Source organism: Protopterus annectens, chromosome 10.part0 (genome assembly GCF_019279795.1).
Source record: "Protopterus annectens isolate FY-2018-M chromosome 10.part0, PAN1.0, whole genome shotgun sequence".
NCBI classification, from domain to species: Eukaryota; Metazoa; Chordata; order Ceratodontiformes; family Protopteridae; genus Protopterus; species Protopterus annectens.
The window spans coordinates 186528340-186551444 of NC_056744.1; the positions used below are offsets into that span (position 1 = coordinate 186528340).

The 23105-nt window shown below is 39.5% G+C and overlaps 1 protein-coding gene across 1 annotated transcript in view; it reads left to right on the plus strand.

Moving 5' to 3' along the window:
• The window catches only part of TTYH2 (tweety family member 2), a 2201930-nt gene that overhangs the window by 1965813 nt on the left and 213012 nt on the right, over positions 1–23105 (plus strand). The window contains exon 9 of the mRNA XM_044085133.1: positions 16539–16631. Within this exon, the coding sequence (XP_043941068.1) occupies positions 16539–16631 (93 nt within the window). The remainder of the gene's footprint in view (positions 1–16538; positions 16632–23105) is intronic.

The following is a 23105-nucleotide window of genomic DNA, read 5'->3' on the forward strand; positions in this document are numbered from 1 at the left end:
CCCACCTTATCATGAAGGGGTTCACATCCAGATCAAAGGAGGTCATCATGCCCCTGTACTCCTCCCTTATCAGGCCCATGATTGAGTACAATGCCCCATTTGGTATGTACCTCACCCGGCACTTACAACAGCTGGAGAGACCCCAGAAGTACCTCACCAAGAGGATCAAGGGTCTCCAACATATGTCATATGCTACCAGGCTAAAGAAACTCCAGCTCTATTCAGTAGCATACCGCCTGCTCAGAGGTGATCTGTGCCTGACGTACAAGGCCATGTCCAACCAGGAATTGATGGACATGCTCCACCTCAAAAAATCCAAATCCATAAGAACCACGAGAGCCAAAGATTTAAACCTCAGTACAAACATGAATAGAACATGCTGGAGGGACAGATTCATAACTCAGAGGCTTCCCATACTCTGGAACAGAATCCCAATTCATGTTAGGCAGAGCCCCTCACTGACTCTCTTCAAGAGAAATCTTGACGAGTGGATGGGAGATCGTAGGTTTACCCCGGGGGTCACCCCTGTATCGCTACTTGACAGAGGCACAGTAAACTAATTTTAATAAGTAAGGGGGTCTTCAATGTGTCACTACTAGACAAAGGCACAGTATTCTAAATTTATTCTGTACACCATAGTACCACTACATGGGGTGGCGAAAGCCACATCTCTATGGCTAGGCTTGCAAATGCCCCAGGGCAGATAGCCTAGTACTAAACTATGAAACTATTTGACAACAGCATGTTTGTGGATCCAATTTCTGCACAAGGAGATATATAATTAAAATACTAACAACAAATAAAAAACTATGAAAAACAAGACCAAAAGTGAGTGTATTCAAAAAGAGATACAAAAATAAGAAATATACACAAGTACAGAATACTGCAAAATACACAAAGAAAAAAAAACTCTGAAAAAATTGGTACACAAGTGCTTGTTCATAGCAAGGAATTGTAGGAGAAAGCATTACTTGGCAGACCAAATTTCTATGCACCTGGTATCATGCTAGAAAAAAGTAGATGGAACAAATGCCACATGACTTTGAAAGAAAAAAGGCATTACACCAGAGTGTTAATCAATGCAAACATCACATACATTCAATATATACAAACGTTATACTTCACAGTGTTTTAAATAAGTAGTGAAAATCCATGTAAATAGGCTACATTTAAAAGGAACTTCTAACACCAAAGAAAATCTAAACAAAATTACTTCACAGTTAAAAATATTCTACTGTAATGTCACTCACTAATACACAATTCATTAAACTGACACTGCCAAGCTGTTTTTTTCAAGGTTTGTTTTAGACTCGTTGTCCAGTTCCTACCACACGGTCTGGTGTGGTTGTACCATTAAACATCAAAAGGATTACATACTTTTCCTTCACCAAAAGAATTATAATGCTTAACAAAAGTAAATCGGTCGATCATCTTAACAAGCACACTAGCCACTAAGTGAACTGCATATGTCAAACAACTGAAAACAGAGGTATCCAAATGTGATCAGCTTCCTTTTACAGTTTAAAAGCCAACTCACCTGATGCAGGTAAAGTTAATTCAGTACTTATTTTGGTCTCTACTGCCCACTTTTAGGATCAAATCATTAAACAACCGCATTCAAGAAGTTATAACACAATTCAGCAACATTAGGCCAACAATTCACTCAAGATGTTAACTGGCACGGGTGATTTTGTCATGCATGCTTTATAATAAAAGTTGTCAGCAGTTCGTGTGTAACATGTTTGGACTTGACATCTAGATCCAATTCCAACTAAAACACATAACTTGAATTCATTAACCTGGGTAGGATTCTAATGACACCAAAATAACATCTGTTTCATCAACCACTCTTTACTTTTAAGCATTCTTGTTTCTCTAAGCTGAAACAGTATAATATTTTTAACTATAATACAACATAACAGGAGCTCACTCCCCAGCCCTGGCAACGCAGACCCACATCTTGTTGCATCTTCCCTGTTGCTGTGAATACATGCAATAGTCAAAACAATCATTAGCTACACTACTACTTCAGTTATTAAAGCGAACAGCTGCAGTGTCACTTACGTAAAACAAAGAAAAGCATTGTGGTGCCCACTAGGAAGGTCATTGCTGCCAACACAGGGATGCACTTGCTAAGTTTGAACTTCTTTCCTGTTGGCATATTGGAGCTCTGGACCTAATTCCACTCTGCAGCATAGCCCAAGCCCAGACAAGGGGGATCAGAATGAAAAAGAACCGAAATGTAAGACCTGAAGACAGGCAGGACAAAACAAGCCTCAACTCACTGAGGGGCTCCTAGTATTAATTTGCTGGCCCGAGGCGCAGGCCAGCGCGACTCACCCTTTAATCACCCGATCTGAAGTAATGAGCACAAAGAAACATAACACTGTTGGGTTCAGCACTTACCTGCAGATGGTGACTATGGCTGTCCCACAGAATTCCACATCTCTTACAGATCTCCATTTACTTGCTGTCATACACACACAACCGAATGTCATGTTGTATTTAAAATTGCGCGCGCGGGCGGAAAGGAATACCAGACTGTTTGTGCGACAATGCATGACGTGACAGGTGTGTGCGCGACTGTAACGTTCTTAAAGAAGAACGCCTGTATAAACAAAAACAGTATATATTTTTTTTAAATTAAAAAGCTAGCGTGACAGACTCTTGGCAAGCAAGTCAAAATCCAGGGGGGTGCAAGTGCACCCCCTTGCACCTGCCTGCGGGCGCCCTTGGCTGCAGTCAAGTGTGTCAGGGCTAGTATGTGACAGAAGAATGCCAAAGGAACTATAAAGTATGTTGTCCCAAACATAGGTGTGACCAGTGCTTTTGTGTGGCACAAAAAGTTGGGCAGTAAATGCAGAGCAGTTGCAAAAACTTGAGGTGATAAAGATGAAATGTTTGAGATAAGTGGTAGAATACATTCTGTGGGGCAAATAAAAAAAACAGACATCAGAGCAAAATCCAAAGTAGAAAAAAAAATTGCAAAAATAATCAACAAGAACAGATTACAGTGGCCCAGTTATATATGTGCAGGAAAGCAGATGATGATTTGTTAAAGCAGATTGAGCAAGACTGGAAGAAGGCAAGAGGAAACAAGGGCATCCAGCAAAGAGATTTACAGTTCAGCATGACTGTCAAAGAAAATTGGAGAATGGTACTGAATTAGGACAAGTGGAAACAGTTGACTTGAACCCTGACCTCATGTAGAAACATGGGAGAAGGAGGGGGTGATGATGCGGACTGCAAGGGAAAGTAGAAAGAGCTCCCAGGGTTATTAAACACCTATAACTCAGTATGTGTGACATACGTACAGACATTATGGCACTGAAACGTTGTCTGTACAAAGAAAATCTACAATATGAGTAATTAGGGGAATGGAGAAAAGTTTTGACACAGTAAGGCAAGCAGAGGTCCAAAAAAATGTATGACTGTGAACATTGGCTTTAGAGGATGGTCACTGTTGATGTGACACCCCAAGCACATGTGCAAAAATGGGAAAAAGGGGTGTTGATGCCGATGTCATTCAATATCTGTTAAATATAGGTAGGAAATGGTTAAAAGTGTTGCCTAATTAAACCTGCCAAAGATGCAAACTAATATTTAATGAGAAACAATCTAGGAAACAAGTATAAAGAAATGTAGCACAATGAGGTGGTCTTTAAAGGATGAATACAAGAATATAGCATTAGAAACTTACCAGTCATGCACAGTCTGTGTGGTTATTGAGGAGAGGGTGATGAGTTTATGGAGAGTGATAATTCGCTAATAAGAGAGATATAAGGAAGTTGTGTGGGAAGAGTGCTAGCCTTATGGATCAAGTTATCAAAAGGCTACTAAATAAGTAAATGAATAAGAAGGTGAAGACTAGCATGTTCATAGGTTGGTACTAGGTTATCGGCCCTAAGGCCTATGCAAGGCTAGCCATAAGAATTCCCTGGAAATTTCTTCCCACAATATTTACTTCCCTGGGCCCCTGTCTAGCAGGGCGACTGACATGATCCCCGGGGTGAATTTTCTATCTCCCATCCAACCATCAAGGTTCATTTTGAAAAGGGCCAAAGAGGCGCTCTGCTTGACATGTATGGGCAGTCTATTCCAGAGTATGGGGAGTCTCTGGGTCAGGAACCTATCCCTCCAGCATGTTTTGTTCATTGTTATGATAAGGTTTAGATCCCTGGAGCGTGTGGCTCTGAGGGATTGGGATTTCTTTAAGTGGAGCATGTCCAACAGCTCAGGGTTTGACATGGCCTTGTATGTTAAGCAGAGATCGCCTCTGAGTAGACGATATGCCACAGAGTATAGCTGGAGTTTTTTTAGACGGTCAGCATATGGCATCTGCTTTAGGCCTGTGATTCTTTTGTGCCTGTGAACATTATATGTAAGTAATTGTAACTGAGAAATGCAGGGCAGGTGACACACTGACTTTAAGAATTTGTGTAATCAAAAATGCATCAAGTAACAGCAAGGCATTTTTAAACAAGAGACTGATGACCTAAAATAAAAACGCCAGAAGAAACATCATCCTGTAGAGACTTTAATGGAAGTTTAGTACTTTCATCAAAGACTACTTCAGATCCACAGTTAAAATGCAATCTAAAATACAATCAGCAAAAAACAGATCATATAACAAACTAAAGCATTTCATGAAGTAGTAACATGACTTTCTAAAAGAAATTCAAGAATCCTAAACATTGTACATAATTAGTTACAAAGTCTGTGTAACGAATACATATACACCTACATTCATGAAATTACACACACACAAGTCAGTCATAATTTTGCAGATCATAACTTGAATACACTAGTTAAAGAAACATGAGCATTCAAGTCTGGTAAACGTGTGGCATGTAAATGTAGTTGCCACACCTGGTCTCTATACTCAGTTTTGTTTCTGATGAATCTCCCCTTATCTTCCATAATACAAAAGATAACTTTGTTTTAATACTTTGGAGTGCTTAGCATGCTTGTTTAAATTATTATTCATATAATTTCCTTCTTTCTTATATCTTAAACATGTTCAAAAATTCTACACGCAAATGCCTCTCAGTTTTCCCCACATAAAATGCCTCACAAGAGATGCATTTTGCAAGATAAACCACCCCTCTTTTATTGCAGTCATACCTGTTATTTCACCCATTTGTTCTTTTATAACCAAAAACGGTCTAGTGCTGTTATATAGATATATTTACAACTTTTATATCACTCACAGTTTCTTTCAGCTCCGAAGATCTTGGAGCCAAAGAAATTGGTTTATCAATGATAATTATCTCCATCTGTTCCAAAGGCAGTGGAGCCAAGGAGGTTGATGTTTGAGAAGTTTGAGACAATTTTAGACAGTTTTTCAGGAGGCTCAGACTGAGCGGAAGAGACTGGAGAGATGGCCTTTAGGTTGATTTGTCCTTTGTAAAGGAAGATGACTTACTGGACGAGGAAGAGGAAGAACTCTGTAGAGTTTCCTCAAATGTTGGTTTCAAGAGTCCTTTGACAACAAGTTTATTTTTCCTATCCTGTAGAACACCGGTGCTAAAGGAGTGGCAGAATGTTGTGCAGGTTTCCTGAAGATGGATTGCTCCTAAACAGTAAATGCAAACACTATGTCCATCCGTAATGGACATTTTTGGGAGCACTTTTGGCATTTCTTAAAGCCCGAAGGCTTATGTTCCTTCTCCCTAGATTCCTTGGACATAGTAGGGATGAAGGAATCCTAAAACAACTATAAGCTATATAGAAATCACACAGAAAAAGCACGTCTAAATAGGAAAAATTATTAACACACACAGCACCCCTAGTAAAGCTAAAGGGAAATAACTTGGTATTTAAATAAAAAAGCACTAGGTCCTCTAATTTAAACGGATCTAGTAGCTGTCAGAAAGGGAGACACACAGAACACACTACTAATAGCCCTCTAACTGAAACGGGCAGTTAGCTCTCTAATTTAAATGAGCTAAGCTAACTAATTAACTAACTACAACAATTAATGCACATCACTACAGTTAAAAGGCAATGGGATACACAATACATGTCTAGCGAAAAAACGACGGCCAACAAGAAACACAGCGACGGCAATAAATTAGCTACTAAGGCTATGAAAGGCACAGCACTCACAACTAAACTAACTAAGCAATTCTAAAGGCTAAATATGTAAATATTAGCAAAAAGACAAAAAACTTGGCCACGGCCAAGAAGAGAACATCCGAACTTGTAAAGCGGCAAACGAGATCTGGAGATTGCACCACTGCATGATGGGATACCTACTCTGCCACAAGCCAAGTTAGAGACTTCGAGCTAGTGTATTTGACTGAGTCAGAGCCAAGGATTGGCTCCGAACCCATCCAGTAAGAATGAAGGCAAGATCGGACAACTTAACATTTACAGTTACTGCATTCTGCAAAGATGCAAACAAAATTGCTTTCAAGTCCATTATTGCATCAATGAAATATGGCATTTCCATAATCTTTACAAGCAGTCGACAGTACTTCAGAGATTATACATGTCCCATATACTCTTCCACTGAGCACACGTAGTTGTTTATTAGATTGCACATAACTCTTTGCTGCTACCATTCTTGTGATAGCATAAAATCCGTGAATATTGACTATTTATAACTTTGGATACAAACAGGCAGTATAGCTCAGGATATCTACATGTTACACACCTCCTTTCTGTGACATTATTAGTCAGAAGCATAGCTAGCAATTCTGATATCTGGTGCCCCCCTCCCCAACTCTAAGTTGAGGGGCTTAAAAAAATAGTTTCTCTTCTCTACATAAAGCAAGCAGCCAAAACAGGAGAGCTAAGTGTTTCAGTTCTGTGCACAAATGCAATACCAACATATGCATGCCGGTAATACATTTAGCTGAAGACCAATCCGCATCTGCCAATCATGCCCCCTAGTACTTTGCACCCAGGGTGACTCCCCCTTCCTGCCAACCCAGCTATGTTATTGTTGCCACTCCCTTCCAAAATAGAATATGAAAAAAACCCCACTGTATTTTCAATAATCTGCGCCACAGTCATCAATATAGACAGATTCCTATACTCGCAAATTGAAATGTAGACAGATTCCCAGAAATCCACAAACAGAACTCGTTAAATAAGACCAACTGTCAGATTATAGCTTGTAACAGGACATCCTTTTTGCCCCCTGAAAATCATGTAAGACTCCTAAATGTACTTGAATAACTCCATATAAACAAAATTTTAGGAGACTTTAACTACCCCTTACTAAACTGGAGAGCATATACCTCCAATGAAGGATATGCCCAAAAGTCATTAGATTTAATAAATAAAAATTCCCTAAACAAAATGAATAAACCCACTAGAGGGCATACTATTCTTCACTTGGTCCTTGCATCTTGTATTCTGGCATATCTTTCCCAGGTTAAATCAGATTATAGATTAGTTATCTTTACCTTCCAAATCTGTAAACCTACTGAAACCAATATCCCCGAAGCTGATTATTTCAGATGTACTAATCTCATCACATTTTATGATGAAGTTCCAAAATTCACATATAGTAGCATCACTCCAGACGTTGCCATGGCAGGTAGCTTCACAAAAGGAATTTTGTGCCCCCTTAGAGTAATTGTATTGAACTGGTGGTCCGCAGCCAGATCTAAATATTTTTGGAAATTTAAAAACAAACTACCATGATAGTCCACCAACATAGCCTCTGTGTGTGTGCGCACACACACACACACACACAATGCAAGCACATTTTATGCATACCCATGGACAATTTGATGGATGAAAAATTTGGCCATGATTGTTTTTTTGTGATGTAGTTGGGAACAAGAGCACCAGGCAAACACACACAAAGTGGGGGCAGAATATGTTGAGAAGGTGCTCCTTAAAGCATACAACATGTCAGAAGACTGTCATATCAGGGATAACATCAGAAAAATGACTAAAAACTTGAAAAATACTGCTAGGTTTACTAATGCAGCCCATGAATTTAGGTTAGCATCTGAAGCTAAGGACAGTTACAAATCCTTCTGTTTAGCTATGTTAGGAAACTAAGAAATAACACCTAACAGTGCTCTGAACTTATTTGTAATGATGCCACCTACTCTGATCCAGTAGGCATTGCCGAAATACTAACAAACAAGTTCAGTACAGATTTTGCCCTAGTTATGACTGTCCAACGCCCATTTATTCCTGAATTTTTCAGGTCTATGTCATCATTAAAGCAGTATATACTGAAGGTGTTCTCCACAACTGAAAATACTTCTTCCATGGGACCTGGCAATTAATATACCTAGCTATTTAATAAGCAGTACCAAGGAAGCTCTGGTAGTGCTGCTGCTTAAACTATTTAACCTGAGTTTGGCCACTGGCTTTGTCCCTGAGGTTTGGTGCACAGCAGTAATGATGCCACTCCACAAGGGTAGCCCCTTCACTGACCCCAGGAATCATAAGCCTATCAGCCTGACAACCCTTATTTGCAAAGCAGTGGAACATATAATAACTGACCCATCAGCCTGATATGTTGTATTTACAAAGCAATGGAACATATTTGAACTCGTATCATAAACTATGATATTAAAAATCTCCTCAGGGCAGACCTACAGCAGTTTGACCTTGTCAAAGAATAAATCCTGTTTAATGAATCTGTTCACATTCTTTAAAAGGGTAACACAAGTGGTTGACAGTGGTCATACTGCCCACACAGTTATACCTTCACCTGGCCAAGACATTTGACACCAACCACCATGCTACCATAGTAAGTTTAATGCATTACAAAGAGATCACTCTGTAGCAAGATGGATAAGTTGGTAAAAAGACGGATCCCAGAAAGTGTGTGGATACTAGATGCCTCATCGGAGAGTAACAGGGCAACCAGTGGAGTCCCACAGGGCTCGTTTCTAGGATCTCATTTGTTTAGCATTTATTTTTTCTACTCTCTAGACCATAAACCAAGACCTGTGGCTATCCAAGCTTGCAGATGTCTGTAAACTGGGAGTCATCATCAAGTCCCCCCTGTGATGGTCAAGCCTTTCAACATGAACTTACACTTGTATATACCTGGTGTGATAAAAATGAGCTCAGATTAAAGAGCAGTATTGTCACATTTGGTAAACAACCCCTCCCCCAAACATACAACATTGACAACACCCCACTAGAAAATGAGAATGTTGTTAAAGATCTTGGAACTTGGGATGATAATTCCCTCTCCTTTGCTCATCATGTAACGACAGCAGTCAGAAAGTCCTTTCACTTAGCTCAGCTAATTGCCAAAGGAGAATCCTCCAGATCTAAAGAAGTCATTGTCACCTTACAGTTAACATTGATTAGGCCAGTCATTGAATACAATGCCCCTGTTTGGGATGCACCTCACTAGATGTATCAAACCCTTAGAACCCAGAGGTTCCTAACTAAGAATATCACTGGCTTAAAAACCCTAAACTACCAGAAAAGGCTGAAAGCACCATCCCTTTACTTGGTATCTTATTGCCTTCAGAGGGGGGAGGTCAGTGGCTTGCCTTCTGTGCAATTGAGGAACCAGTGGTCCTGGAACTTTTGTGTGTCCACAAATAAAATATTCCCACAAATACCAGAACCAGATATCTAAATTTTCATCAATGAATAAATGAACACAGTGGAGAGAGAACTTCATTACACAGTGCCTTTCCCACCTCTGGCATAGACTCCTATTGCAAATCAAACCTTGTGATATATTGTCTTCCTTCAAATGGGACTGGATGATTGTATGGGTATTCACAAATTCATCGCAGGCTTGACTAGCCTAGCCTTGCCTCCTTAAAATGTGAGATACAATCCAAGTGTGGGTACTACAAAGGCATAAATGGTTGCAGGACTCATTTTCCTTGTATTTCTTATGATTTCTGTGCATAACACATGGAATTTATACCCCATGCTGCACCTTTTTAAAGCCGATGTACTAAATCAGGTAAGATTTACATCTTGAGCACTGCTGCCACAGCTTTTTGAGATATCATTAATATACAGATATTAATAATGTTCATGACTACATGCACAAAAAATGTGTGGATCTCACCCACATCTTTTTGGAGAGTATAGTAGCCACATAGTAATACACGATAGTATGCTAACAAAAGTGGGTCACATGAAGATAGGAAGCACTCCAAGTAGTTTTACAATTCCATTCATTGCCAGGAGTTACTTTATAAGCACAGTCACCGTCCACTGTAAGTGTAGCAGTAGCTGTGACTAAAAGTGGCAGCATCTGGTAGCTGTGATTTTGCAAGGCAAAACTAATCAAGATTGATGTCCTTAAATTTACTGTTACTGCTACAGTATTCTTAACATATGGGGTTCCCTGGCATGGAAGCCTGATGTCCATCTAGTCTACCCAAGACTCCTGTTGCTTTACAGGTATGCTGAACGTCATCAAAATGCTCCTTGCTTAGCATAGGACATAAAGGTGATGTTCAGGGCTACCAAAGTCAAAACCTCTTTGCCACCAGTCAGAATGTGTCTTTTCATCATTGGTCTGTTTACTTGTATCCATTTTCTGCCAGTTGAATGCATTTTCGTTCTCCAGTGACTACTTGCACCTGTTTGCTGACTTCTTTGCAGTTGCAGATAAGCATCCCATTGGAGTTTTTTGTTTTTCCTTATCTTGTTTTGTGCTCCACAGGGTTAATGTCATCCAGGAAGTTTAAATGTCAGTGTGGAAGACAGATTCCCCATAAAGAATGCCACAATGAGTCTATTTTGGCTAGGAGCTTCTCATGACCATACTTCTTGTTCAATTTGTCAGGCATTCTTTCCAAAAACCCTTCACAGTAGACTTTCTTCCCTTTCCTTGTATCTTGAGAACCAGCATCTTAAGCTTTTACAAAGATACAATGGAAGAAATATCTCGCCCCAAGGGTCAGCTGTTAGGGAAGAAGGTGAAAAGGCATGACCATAATCTTCGTCTGTCCAGGCTCTGCCAGATGTTTCTGTCAAGGTCATTACAAACCCAGAGGTGAAGAGGCTTTGTAGGCATCCATCCTGGACATTCAGGGGGAACCACAGTTGATTTTTTCTAAGGGACCTAGGGGAGTTCCTCCCTTTTTAGTTGGAGAAGAAGTTCCTACTGTGGTTCTCGGCTGTCGTACTGTGTCTGAGCCTTCTCAGTTTTTTGGATGAGATGTTCCCTTAAAAAAGAAACAAAAACTTAAATGTGTTTCTTCTGCTCCTAGAGATTCACAAAGTGAATGGTAGGCCTTTACTCGAGGGCTATTTACTGCTTTAATGTCCTTAAAGCCACCTCAAGGAGTTGCTGTTCCTGGTCCTCCTTAGTCCTCTACTCCCCTAAAAAGGCCTAGAGAACAAGATTCTTCTGAGGATGAGTCCGAGTCTGATGATGAATCACCTTATTCTATTCAAATTCTTTCTCTTTTAGACTATGGGTCGAGGAGGAGGAATTTTAGTCCTGATGTTCCTTTTGAGGAAATGTCCTTTGGGGACACACTATCTAGGATGATGGATTTTTTTTTTTAAGTGGGATTGTGCTCAGGTCTCTGATATCCATAAGAGGTACTATGAATTGCTGCAGTTGGAAATAAGCCTGCAGCCATTTCTTCTGCTCTGGTTGCTTTGTTGGATGCTTTTTTCAATGCCACTCATGCACTTGATCCTCTGCCCCCTGCTCCCAAGAAACCTGACAGATTTTTTTTTAGAGTGCCTGAGGATTGTTATTTTTTATATAAAGTCCAGCTGCTGACCCCTCTGTAGAGTCTGTAGCCTCTGATAAGCTGTCTCAATTGCCTCCTTCACCCAAGTTAATGCCTTCTGACAAGGACAGCTGAGCTATGGGAAGGCTGGATAAGAAGTTTTACACTTCTGCTACCCTAACTTTAGGGCTATTAATTATCAAATCCATATCTCTAGGTATATGTTGACTCTCCTTTCTCAGGCCTGTCAACTTATCTCTGATTTTCCAGACTCTGAGGGAAAAACTTCTGTTTTTTCCTTGCTAAGGACTTCCTCTTAAGTTATTTGTCATTCTATTAAATGTAGTTATGATGTGGCAGATGCCTCTTCTAGGGATGCTGTTTTTGGTTCAGTGATGAGGAGGCATTCTTGACTTTTAGGCTTCAACCTCTACCTGACAATATTAAGGGTAAGTTGATGAATGTTCCTCTGGATTCTAAGCTTTTGTTTGAGGAAGCTGCTGCTGGTTTAAGTCCCTTCGGGATAAGGGCAAGGCCTTACAGAAGCTTAAACATGTGTTTATGTGCCTAAAGTTCAGAGAAACTATGCTGCTAAGTCTGCCTTTGTTCATAGGCAATCCCACCCTTCAACTAAATGTAAAAGAAGTGGCTAATGGGCTCCTCCTGCTAAGGCTCCTCAGTTTTCAGGGAAATCTGAAGCCTTCCTTTCCAGACAAATCAGGTGCTGTATGATTATCTGTCAATTCCCAGCCACATTCCTCTTTGCCTTACTCTTTCTCTTTCTGTTTGGCTTCACATCACTCAAGGGTACTTCATGGTGTGGAAATCCCATCCTTCTTTTATGGGCATTCCTCAGCCTCCTCAGGAACAACTTCCCTTTTTCCCAGAGGTTCTTCAAAATCTCTTAACTTAGGATACTGTTCAAGAGGTGCCTGTGTCCCAGAGGGGGAAAGGGTTCTAATCCAGACTGTTTCTAGTGCCCAGAAAGGAGGGTACTTGGAGACCTATTCTAGACCTCTCTCATCTAAACACTTTTCTAATACTGCCTTCCTTTTGGATGTTGTCCCTTCAGATTCTGTTTCTTCTCTTGCTCCCTTAGGCCTGTATGATGTCTCTGGATCCCAACGATGCTTATCTCCATATTCTTCTTTTCAGGAAGTTTTTGCATTTCTCTGTTGCTTCCTGGAATTTTCAGTTGTTTGCTTTGCCCTTTGGCCTTTCTACTGCCCCAAGGATGTTCACCAAATGCCTTGCTCCTGTGATTGCTTCTTGCAGGCTTCAAGAGATCCAAATCTTTCCTTACTTGTACAATCTGTTGATTCAGGCATCCTCTCCAGAGACCCTTTTGCAAAATCTTCATTTTTCCATTTCCCTTCTTCAGTGTCTGGGGTTTGCTCTAAATTTCAAAAAGTCTTCTCTTATAGGGTTACCACCTGTCCCACTTTGCGAGGGACAGTCCCTCTTCGGGCAGTTATGTCCTGCAAAAAAACTGTAAAAATTGCAAATGTCCTGAGATTTTAGGACAAATTATTTCCTTTATTTTATGTAATAGTTGCATAAAACAGTTATTCTGTATCTGAAACACCTAAATGTTATAAGAAACTGAATATGCAACTAAAAATGCTACAAGAATAAGCTTTCATTTAGGCAAAAAAGTAAAGTTCTGTCCTTTGCACTGGCCGTGGGTATGTTTTGCCCTGCAAAATCTGATGTTTGTACCAAAAATGTCCCACTTTGGGTATTTGAAAAGGTGGCAACCCTATTCTCAGGATCATGTTTTTCTGGGTTGGAGGATTCAGATGGTGCCAATGCTGGCTTCCCTGACCCCTCCAAAGGCCTTAACTCAGATTTCTTTCTTTCTTTCACACTCTTCTTCCTCTGGCTTACATTACCTCCAGGGAGGTTCTGAGAGCTCTGTGTTTCATGGCATCCCAATGCTCCCTCTAGCTAAACTTCACATGAGAACATTTCAGTGGTTTCTGAAGTTAGTGTGGTTTCAACATGCATATCCTCTAGACTTTGTAGTTCCTCTTCTTCCTTGTCTTAGAAAGGAACTTCACTTATGGATACAGCAGTTGTCTTTGAATCCAGGGATCCCTTTTCACCCCTCTTCCCTCTCAGGAATTGTTCACAGATGCTTCAGACATGGGATGGGGGGTGACATTAGGCTCCCTAAAAATTCAGGGAGTGTAGTCACCTCGTTAGCAGAAGGAGCACATCAGTGTCAAAGAGATGCGAGCTCTTCTGCTGGTTCTTCAGGCCTTTCACCCTCTTTTCTCTCCAGGGCCTTTCAAGGTGTTCAGACAATATCACAATGATGTGGTATATCAACAAACAGGGAGGAACAAGATCTTATCTTCTTTGCCTGTTGGCACTTCTGCTATGGGATCTTGCTGTCAAGTATCAAGTGACTCTTCAGGCAGTTTATATCACTTCGGTTCAGAACGTTGTGGCAGATACCCTGAGCAGGTCCTTTACTCAGTCTCATGAATGGCTGCTTCACATGGATGTGTTTCTGTTCAGTACTCCTCAAGTGGATCTTTTTGCCTCCCCTCTGAACAGACAGCTTCTTCTCTTTTGTGCCAGAGTCCCAGGTCCTCTGGTGTGGAAGGTGGATGTCCTCTCATTTTCTTGGAACGGGATGTTTCGTTATGCATTCCCTCCCTTCCTCTCATTCCAAAGGTCTTGTTCAAAATTCAACAAGATGCCCTCTCTTTTGGTTGCAGTAACACTGGTGCCCTCTTCTTCTGCATTTAGCCAGGGGCAATCCTCACAAGTTACCTCACAGGGTGGATCTACTCTCGCAAGACAAGGGATCTCTCATCCATCCCCACTTGTCCACGCTTCATCTGACACTGTGGGTGATATGCTTTTGATTCCTTATAGATACCTTTTTTCTGAGGATGTGCTGCAAGTCCTGCAGGAGGCCAGGAAACCTACTACTAGGAAATCCTACTTATCCAAATGGAAGAGGTTTTCTATTTGGTGGCTGTCTCTCATAACCTGGACCCACTTACTGTGGATGTTCCTTTGGTTCTGTCTCGTTTGTGTGAGTTGCTCAATGCTAGTTTTGGCCTATTCTTCTATTAAGGCCCACTTATCAGCTATCTTTGCTTGTTTGCCTTTTTCGCCTCCTTTTGCTTCTAGATTTGAGGTGAAACAATTTCTCAAAGGTGTCCTTAATATTACACCTCCCAGGAAGCCTTTTCCTCCTCCCTGGGCTCTTAATATTGTTTTGGAGAAGTTGACTTAGGCTCCTTTTGAGCCTGCTGCTTCAACTTACTTGCAACATTGTTCCTGGAAGACTGTTCTTTTGTTAGCTCTTACTTCTCCCAGATGGGTGCCTGAGTTACATGCCCTTATGGCTTGTCCTCCTTTTTTGATCTTTCATGAGAACAGTGTCCCTGTGCACTAAGCCTTCGTTTTATGCCTAAGGTGGTTAATGAGCTATCACTTAATCAGTCTATTAACTGTCTAATTGTTTTCCTTCTCTGCAATTTGACAGTGAGAGAGTGCTGCATACTTTGGACATGCATAGGAAACTCGAGGTTTATTTGATTGACTAAGGCTATTAGAAAATCTGGTCAGTTATTTGTTACTTTTCATCCTGTATGTTTGGGACTTGCTGTATCCATGCCATCTATTTGTTCTTGGATTTCTAAGGCTATTTCTTTTTGTTACACTTTTCTTGGCAAGAGCCTTCCCTCTTCAGTCAAGGTTCATTCTACTAGAGCTGTGGCTTCATCTGGTGCTTTATTCAAGGGCGTGAATACTAATTCTGTTCTTGAAACAGCTACTTGGACTTCTGTGCATACCTTTACCAAGCACTACAAGTTGGATGGTATCTCTAGAGCTGGGGCTAGTTTTGCCCGTGCCATTCTTCATGGCTTTTTAGGGGACTCTTCTGCTCCTTCCCCTCCCTAGTTTCCTGTTGACCTTTGGCCCTCTCCCATATGTTAAGAATGTTGCGGCAGTGAATGTAAGGATATACTGCAGTTGTGTAAAATCTTACCATACTGGTAGATGTCCTTGCCTTCACTGCTGCAGTATTCACTCCCTCCCTCCTTCCCCTTAGTCCTTTGCCTTCCTGGATGTACAGATTACCTCTTGGGTTCCTTGGACTGGTGTTTCTACTGGGACAATTAGTTCTACTCTGGTAGGCCTTAACATCACCTTTATGTCCTACCCTATACAAGGAGTGTTTGGGTGACATTCAGCATACCTTTAAAGCAACAGGAGTCTTTGGTAGACTGGCTGGGTGTCGGGCTTCTGTGGCAGGGAATCCCATATATTAGGAATACTGCAGCAGTGAAGGGAAAGGCAGCTACTGTTATGGTAACTGCATTTTTCTTGCATTCAAATTTATCTTTTAGAAAGAAAAGTTAACTCCTTAAGGTATTCACTCAGAATCAGTTTCACTATCTGAAAAAAAATTTGACTCAACATTTAAACTTTCCTTTCATTTCTAACTACCAGAAAACACCAAATGATGTCAGCACATTGCACTGTTGCCTGACTAGTGCAATTACATATGTTTAGAAGTGATGCAGACAGCATAAGCACCTGCCCAGGTAAGTGATGCGTAATGATACATGAGATCACATGTGCAGTTATGTAGCAATGACTTGATGTGCAAGGAAACAGATTATTATTATGTTAAATGAAAATATTTTGAATTTGATATTAAAAAGTGGATCACATCTGCCATGGCTCATGATTTTCGTGTAGATAAAATCATTTTGATTTCTGTATGGTTGTGCTGATAGTGACATTGCATGGAGCCATTTTTATGACAGCTAAGTTAAATCAGATTGGAAAATATTTATTTCAAAATATAATACAAAAAGTATTTGCAGAAATGGGCCATGTTTTATCTCTCTTTATTCGCAGGCACTAACCACCTTCCAGAGATCCTTGACTACAATGCAAATCCAAATCCAAGGCCTGCTGACGTTTGCTGTACCCCTGATTCCTGCTGCAAAGGTAATTACTTTTTTGTTAAAAAAACAACACAATGGCAAAGCTAATGGCACAAGCTGTAATGTTTATATGTGTGAGAATGAGGGAGCTCTGTCTGCATGGATTAAATATTTTCAACTTCGATTGTTGCAACCATTTGCAAAAAGGCAGTGTCAGGCTAATCTTAAGAGATAAATGGGAACTATGGTTTAGTAGCAGACTTTTACATGCAATGAATATGAGACATAAAGAATAAGTTTTCTTATATTCAAATAGGTCCCTAATGTATTAGCTATAATACTGAAAATCTGTCATGAAGTGGTAATATGCATAACTGCTAGTGGAAATGGAAATAGTCCACAAACTAATTGTCACCTACATGGCTGGTCATATATGAAACAGAAGCCTATTCACTGTGAAACATGGCAACCAACTTGTTATTCCCTTCCTCCTATTAGTGCCCCCCGCTTCCTCACACCATCCAAATTATTTTTTTCTTTGTTTCACACTGTCTTACTGGTCAGCTTTTTTCTTCTCTCCTTTCAACATGCCCTAACTGAATAAGATTGCACTGTAATAACTGTGTGACAAATAACTGAATAATGTTGGATTGTCTGGAATCCAGAAATCATGGGATTCTAGATGCTTTGAAATGCATTTTAGAGCTTGCTTTCAAACGTTTGATCCAGTCATTGCTTGAACAAAAATCATGACTAAGAAAATAAATTCATTACTCTTTCTTTCAAGGAAGAAATAAGTTGTGTCCAAAGCTGACAAAATAGTAGCTCTTTGTCCCAAAAAAGAAAGGCACCATCTGTGTACCCTTGGGGTGTTAGATTGGGATGAAACTGAAAGAATAAATTGCCACAATTGTACATTTCAGGTTGTTGCTGTTATACATAGATACAGCATGCCTACTTACCCATACCCCCAAAATGTCAGACATCTTTTGTGCACCTCCCTCTAATGTCAGGCTGGGATGAGAGTGAAAGAACAAATGGCCTTAGTAATAATTTTATATATTTCAACTTCTCTTGGAAGTGTATGTACACAAAATGCTTTCTTACCCCTGCCCTGAAAAGATAGCCACCTGTATCCACATCTGGTGATTGTGAAAATTATCACAGTAATATATTTCAAACTTGTTGCTCTTAAAATATACACAGTTAGACAAGCTATATCCACTTCTTATGTAAACATCTTAGTCTTTTAGAGGAAAATTAAACAAAATAACCATACTGCCACCAGCCTCTCACACAAGCTAGATACTTTATGTGCTTATCTCTGAAAAAAGCTGGTTTTAGACTTGATGGGGCCAAGGGCAGAGGTTGAGGATGGGTCCTCTTACTAAAGTTGGTCAAAATCTTCTTGCACATCCAGGAGTGAGGGGGCTAATTGGACCCAAAAGTTCTATGCTGCATTTTATACCTTATATTTGAAAGATAATTACCTAACTGTTTGATTTTACTGCTACCCAGGATAGTTATATATGTACCTTCCAGTATTGTGTGTCCGCAAATAAAACTCACTGATATTTTAAACACACACACACACACACACACACACACACACACACACACACACACACACACACACACCAGAAATTCCAAGTGTCTAGATGTTCATTGATTCATTTTATACCTTATATTTGAAGGATAATTGCTTAATTATTTTTTTACTGCATCTTAAGATAGTTATATACGTACTTTCCAATATCGTGTCCACAGATAAAACTCACTGATATTGTGTATATATATATATATATATATATATATATATATATATATATATATAGATATATATACACATATATACACACACACTTTCCAAGACAGACTAGGTCTTTCAGAAGACACAAACTTCCCATGACAAACTAGGTCTTTCAGAAGACACACACACACACAGTGTAGTTAGATTGTAGGAACTCCATTTCACCTATAGCCTGCCTTTAAGATGTTGGATGAAGCCAGAACAATTGGATAAAACTTGCACTGAGACAGGAAGGCTATGCAGATGCCACACAGAAGGATCTACCACCAAGAACTCAATTGTGAAACAAACAGTGTCAGAGGGCGATATTATTCACTGTATCACATTACCAGTCACCAGTTGCTTTCAGATACATCCTTTACAGACCACCAAAGACAGGCACTTATTGTACAGTGCTGATTTCTAGCTGTGGTAGAAAGTGAAAGAAATTGTCCAGCATGTACTGTAACACTACCCAAAATATACACACACAAAAGTATAAACCATAGGAATGTTCAGTTTGCAGTGGATTTCAAATACAATGCATTATGAGAAACTGCTCCTGCCATGCTAGACCAATGATTGTTTAACAGTGGTCAAACAAAAGCAGAGGTAATTTACTTTTATCCATATACATAGATGAACACTAGTCTTGCGAAACCAGATTAATGACTGAATAATTGATCATAGCAATGTCAATCATTTTCTTCCAGAAACTGCCCCCTTACCCAGCAACTAGCTGACTGATTGAGGTAAAGAAATTAAAAATTAATATATTTCAAGTTTATTATATAGACACACAGTTGTCACAGTAATGTATTCCAACTTCACAAGCCACAAAGTATTCTAGCTGTACGCTTTCAAAACATCCATTGCCTATAGTATTTGCTTACCTTGACGAGTTAAAAAATTAAAAAAAAATATATATATATATATACTTACAATTACAAAATGTTTAAAATGCTGCTATGACACCCACATTCCTGATTATAATTTGCTGTTTTTTTTTGCTCCCTCTTGCAGTCTTGGCATTGAATCAGATTCATTGTCTAGTGAGCGAGTGGGACTGAGTAGAAAGCCTGCAAATTGAGCTGTTTGGTCAGGTATTTATCACCCCTGCCATAGAGTGCCACAGTTAGAGATACTTTGCACAAGAGAGCTGTGGTTTATTCACTTTGTTTTGAATTAAAGAAAAACGCATGTCTCTTTACTTAAATAAATAAATTATAAATTGCCATAGACAAATAACTCCCTAGGCAGCCTCTCAGCTGTGAGCTCAATGTACTTTCAAAGGGCAGAGCACAGCAGTGTGAAATATAGCTCCTGTTCCATCTAAAACATATCAAGCAACTCTGCAGTACAATAAGTCAGGTCTATGTTAGATATTCAAAGTTCCGTTAACTCCAAACACCTAATGGTCGAACCATTATGTTCAAAGTTGCAGTAATTCGAGTATCTAAAAAAAAAATAACTAAACAGTGCAGAAAACAAAAACTTGTTTTAAGCAGGGGGGATGTGCCCCCCCCCCACACACACACACACACCCGCTACTTAAATAAACCAACTCCGAAATTGCACCACATTGAAGTGAATGGAAATCTCCGATTACAGAGATTTCAATTCAAGCACTCAAATTTTTACAAATTCGAACGTATGGTCTCGACCATATGTGGTTCGAACTTGTAAAAGTTCGACTACGTGATAGGAACCCCAGTAAGTCATATCACAGGGCTAAACTTTGCTCTGCTAACCAAAACAAATGCATAGCTTGATCGTTGAATTGTTGCCGCCTTGTGCATACAGATAGTTAACATTTTCTTATAGTGGGAAGGAGGCCAGTGATGATAGGCAAGTACTGAAAACAGTGAAACAAATGATTACACATACCAATGCTTATAAAAGATGGTTTTATATATGTATATTAAGTCTGAAACAAAGTAGAAATTGAAATATGGTTTAGTTGCAAGGAAGCTCTCCAAACCCTTTGCATGTAGGGTTCACTACCTCAGTCTATTAACACATCCCAACCTAGAAAGCAATAGATACAATTCCTAACTTTTGTCATTTTTCTGGTTTTATCCATGGCACAGGACAGGATTCCATGAAAAATATTAACATGTTGTGCCAGCATCCATAAAACACTAATTACATTAGTCCCATTCCTTTTGACAGCTGTCCCATATCTTCAAGAATTTCTTAGTTGTTTTAGAGCCTGTTCTCTGATCTGACAACATACACCCCCCAACTGCCATTTGTCTCCTGTTTTCTTATTTGTCATCCCTAAGTTTAAACCCCTCACCATGATTCCACACTCTCCTGTACACCCACATCATATTAGCCTACCCGGACTTTCTTCCACTACGTCCATCTCATCTCTGCCATTTGCCTTCCCTAGTATTGTAGACCCCCTTTACCCTTAGCAATGCTCTTTACTTTCTTTGTAGCCTTATAATGTTATTTATTCATTTATTTATTTCATTAATTGATTTCATATTGATAACCAAATAAGTGAGCTGGTCAGTAGAGCCTTTTCAGCCCCAATCCAGAGCCCCTGGGGCAAAAAAAATGAAATACAAAAAGAAGCAGCAAAGTCAATAATGTTGACATGATGCAAAATATATACAATGATAGCATATACACAATTCACAAGTAACATAAACTCAGACAAAAAGAAATGAGGAATATTAAAGATTTCAAGAGGTGACTCAAAAGAGTACAGTATTTAGGGAATATGATTAAAATAAAAGTAATCAGTGAGCATGTCCTTATTCAGGCAGTTTTGGCATCAGAGTTTAATATATTAGTATAGAGTTTATGTAGTCATTGTCATGTAAGCATAAATAGAAGACCTTGGTAAAAAGATTTTCTTTCATTTTATTTTTGAATATGGTCAGTTTCTTGTTGTCTTACCTATACTGGTAAGTGGTTCCATATACCTGTTCCAGTTTTGGAAAAAATCCATTTCACCTATGGATGCTTTAAAACAATGTCTAATCAGGATGATGGCTTCCTCAAAATGTTCTCTAAGGGTATGGGTTTGCTCTCTAATTGTTTTTGGAGAGGAGGCCATCCTTGATGGATGATGTGACATCCCCCCTCTGGGCCAGTAATCAAAGCGCATGAAACCTCACCACTGACACTGGAGATGAATGTTCACTTGGAATACAAATTGATACACTCAGTATTCCCAGATGCAGACCTCTCTGCATCAAGCACAATTTTCCTTAAGAGCACACAGGGAACACAGTCAGCCCAGGGTCTGGTTCTGTCTGTGCCTGTCTCCCTGCAGGTCTCCAATAAGAATCAGCTGTGTACAGCATCCTATCTCTGAAAACGGTGCTTCATGTTCCTGCTTCAAGTAGCTGAAACACACACACACTCGAGATTTAATCTCCACACACACACCTGGAAAGGCTGCCACAGATTACCTGCTCTACCAACTTTGCCCATACTATAAGATAGATTCACTGCCACCAGTCACTTGCTATAAGAGTCTTAAAAGAGTATCTTTATACCAGTTGAAATTTATATGAATACAAATGGTACTGTTGATAAAACTGCCAGGAGTGGCCACAGTTATCACCAAATAAATATGTGCAAATACTCTCAAAACTTAAATATTTTCTAAAAACTACCAGCTAGAATGAAAAACATAAATATATTTAATAATAATAAAATAACATAAAAATACTAAATATCTATTTACAGTAAACACTAGAGTTTCATCACAGGGAATATTAAAAATAACACTGATGGAAAGTTTCACACACTTATAGAAAAAAACAGTATTTAACTAGTCTCGCTATCTATTCCTGATTGACTAGAAGAATTACTGTTCCTACTTACTGAATAGAGGAAGGCAAGATGGGTGAGTGGTCCTTGTTGTCAAATCCTAGACAGAATACAGAATGCTCCAGAAACTTTATTCTCCACTAATATTAAAACATGATTTCTGTACGGAATGACATCACATGCATCTGGTCAATATCCCCATCACTAGAAGCTGCCAGGTTTTAGCACCTAGGTGCTCCAATACACACAGATGGAGCATTTCTTTAATGTGGTGCAGCTGCTGGAAGTCATAAAACCATAAAGCCATTCCACTCTTCCTATAGCAGCTTCAACCTATTCTCTAGTATAGACGTTGCATCTTTGGGCTCCCTTCAAAACTATGGGATAACATGTTTATGGCTTAACCCATAAAGTCATTTAATTTCAAGGATATTTTTTTCAAGGTAAGTTGGATTAACCTCTTCTGTTCCAGTGTCTGCTGTTACAGTGTGTACATTTAATTCAGTTACAATAATACATGTACATTTATTTTCCTTCCAGCAGGGTGCACTCTTGATACACTTTAACACAAGCAAACCTCACCGATACATTTTCAGCACAAGCATCTGTACAAATCAGTTTGATATACAAATAACATATAATTATTTACAAAATTACACCTAGCTGTCCTGGCATATGTCACACATCTACTGCCCAACTTCTCCTGGCATGGCTGGCAGTACCTCCTATCGTCACAGATGATGTGGGGAAAAAGGTGCATAGAAAGATAGCTCTACTGTTCATATGTAGCCAACTGAAACCATTAGTAAGGACTCAGTGGCACACATTGGCCTGACTGAGTATGGCAAATCTACATTTCACATATCCACTTGTTTGTAATTTTTAATTTTTGGCACTGCAGTGTAGCAATATTAATGGCAGAGCATATAATACTTTGCAGATAAATACATTTGTCTA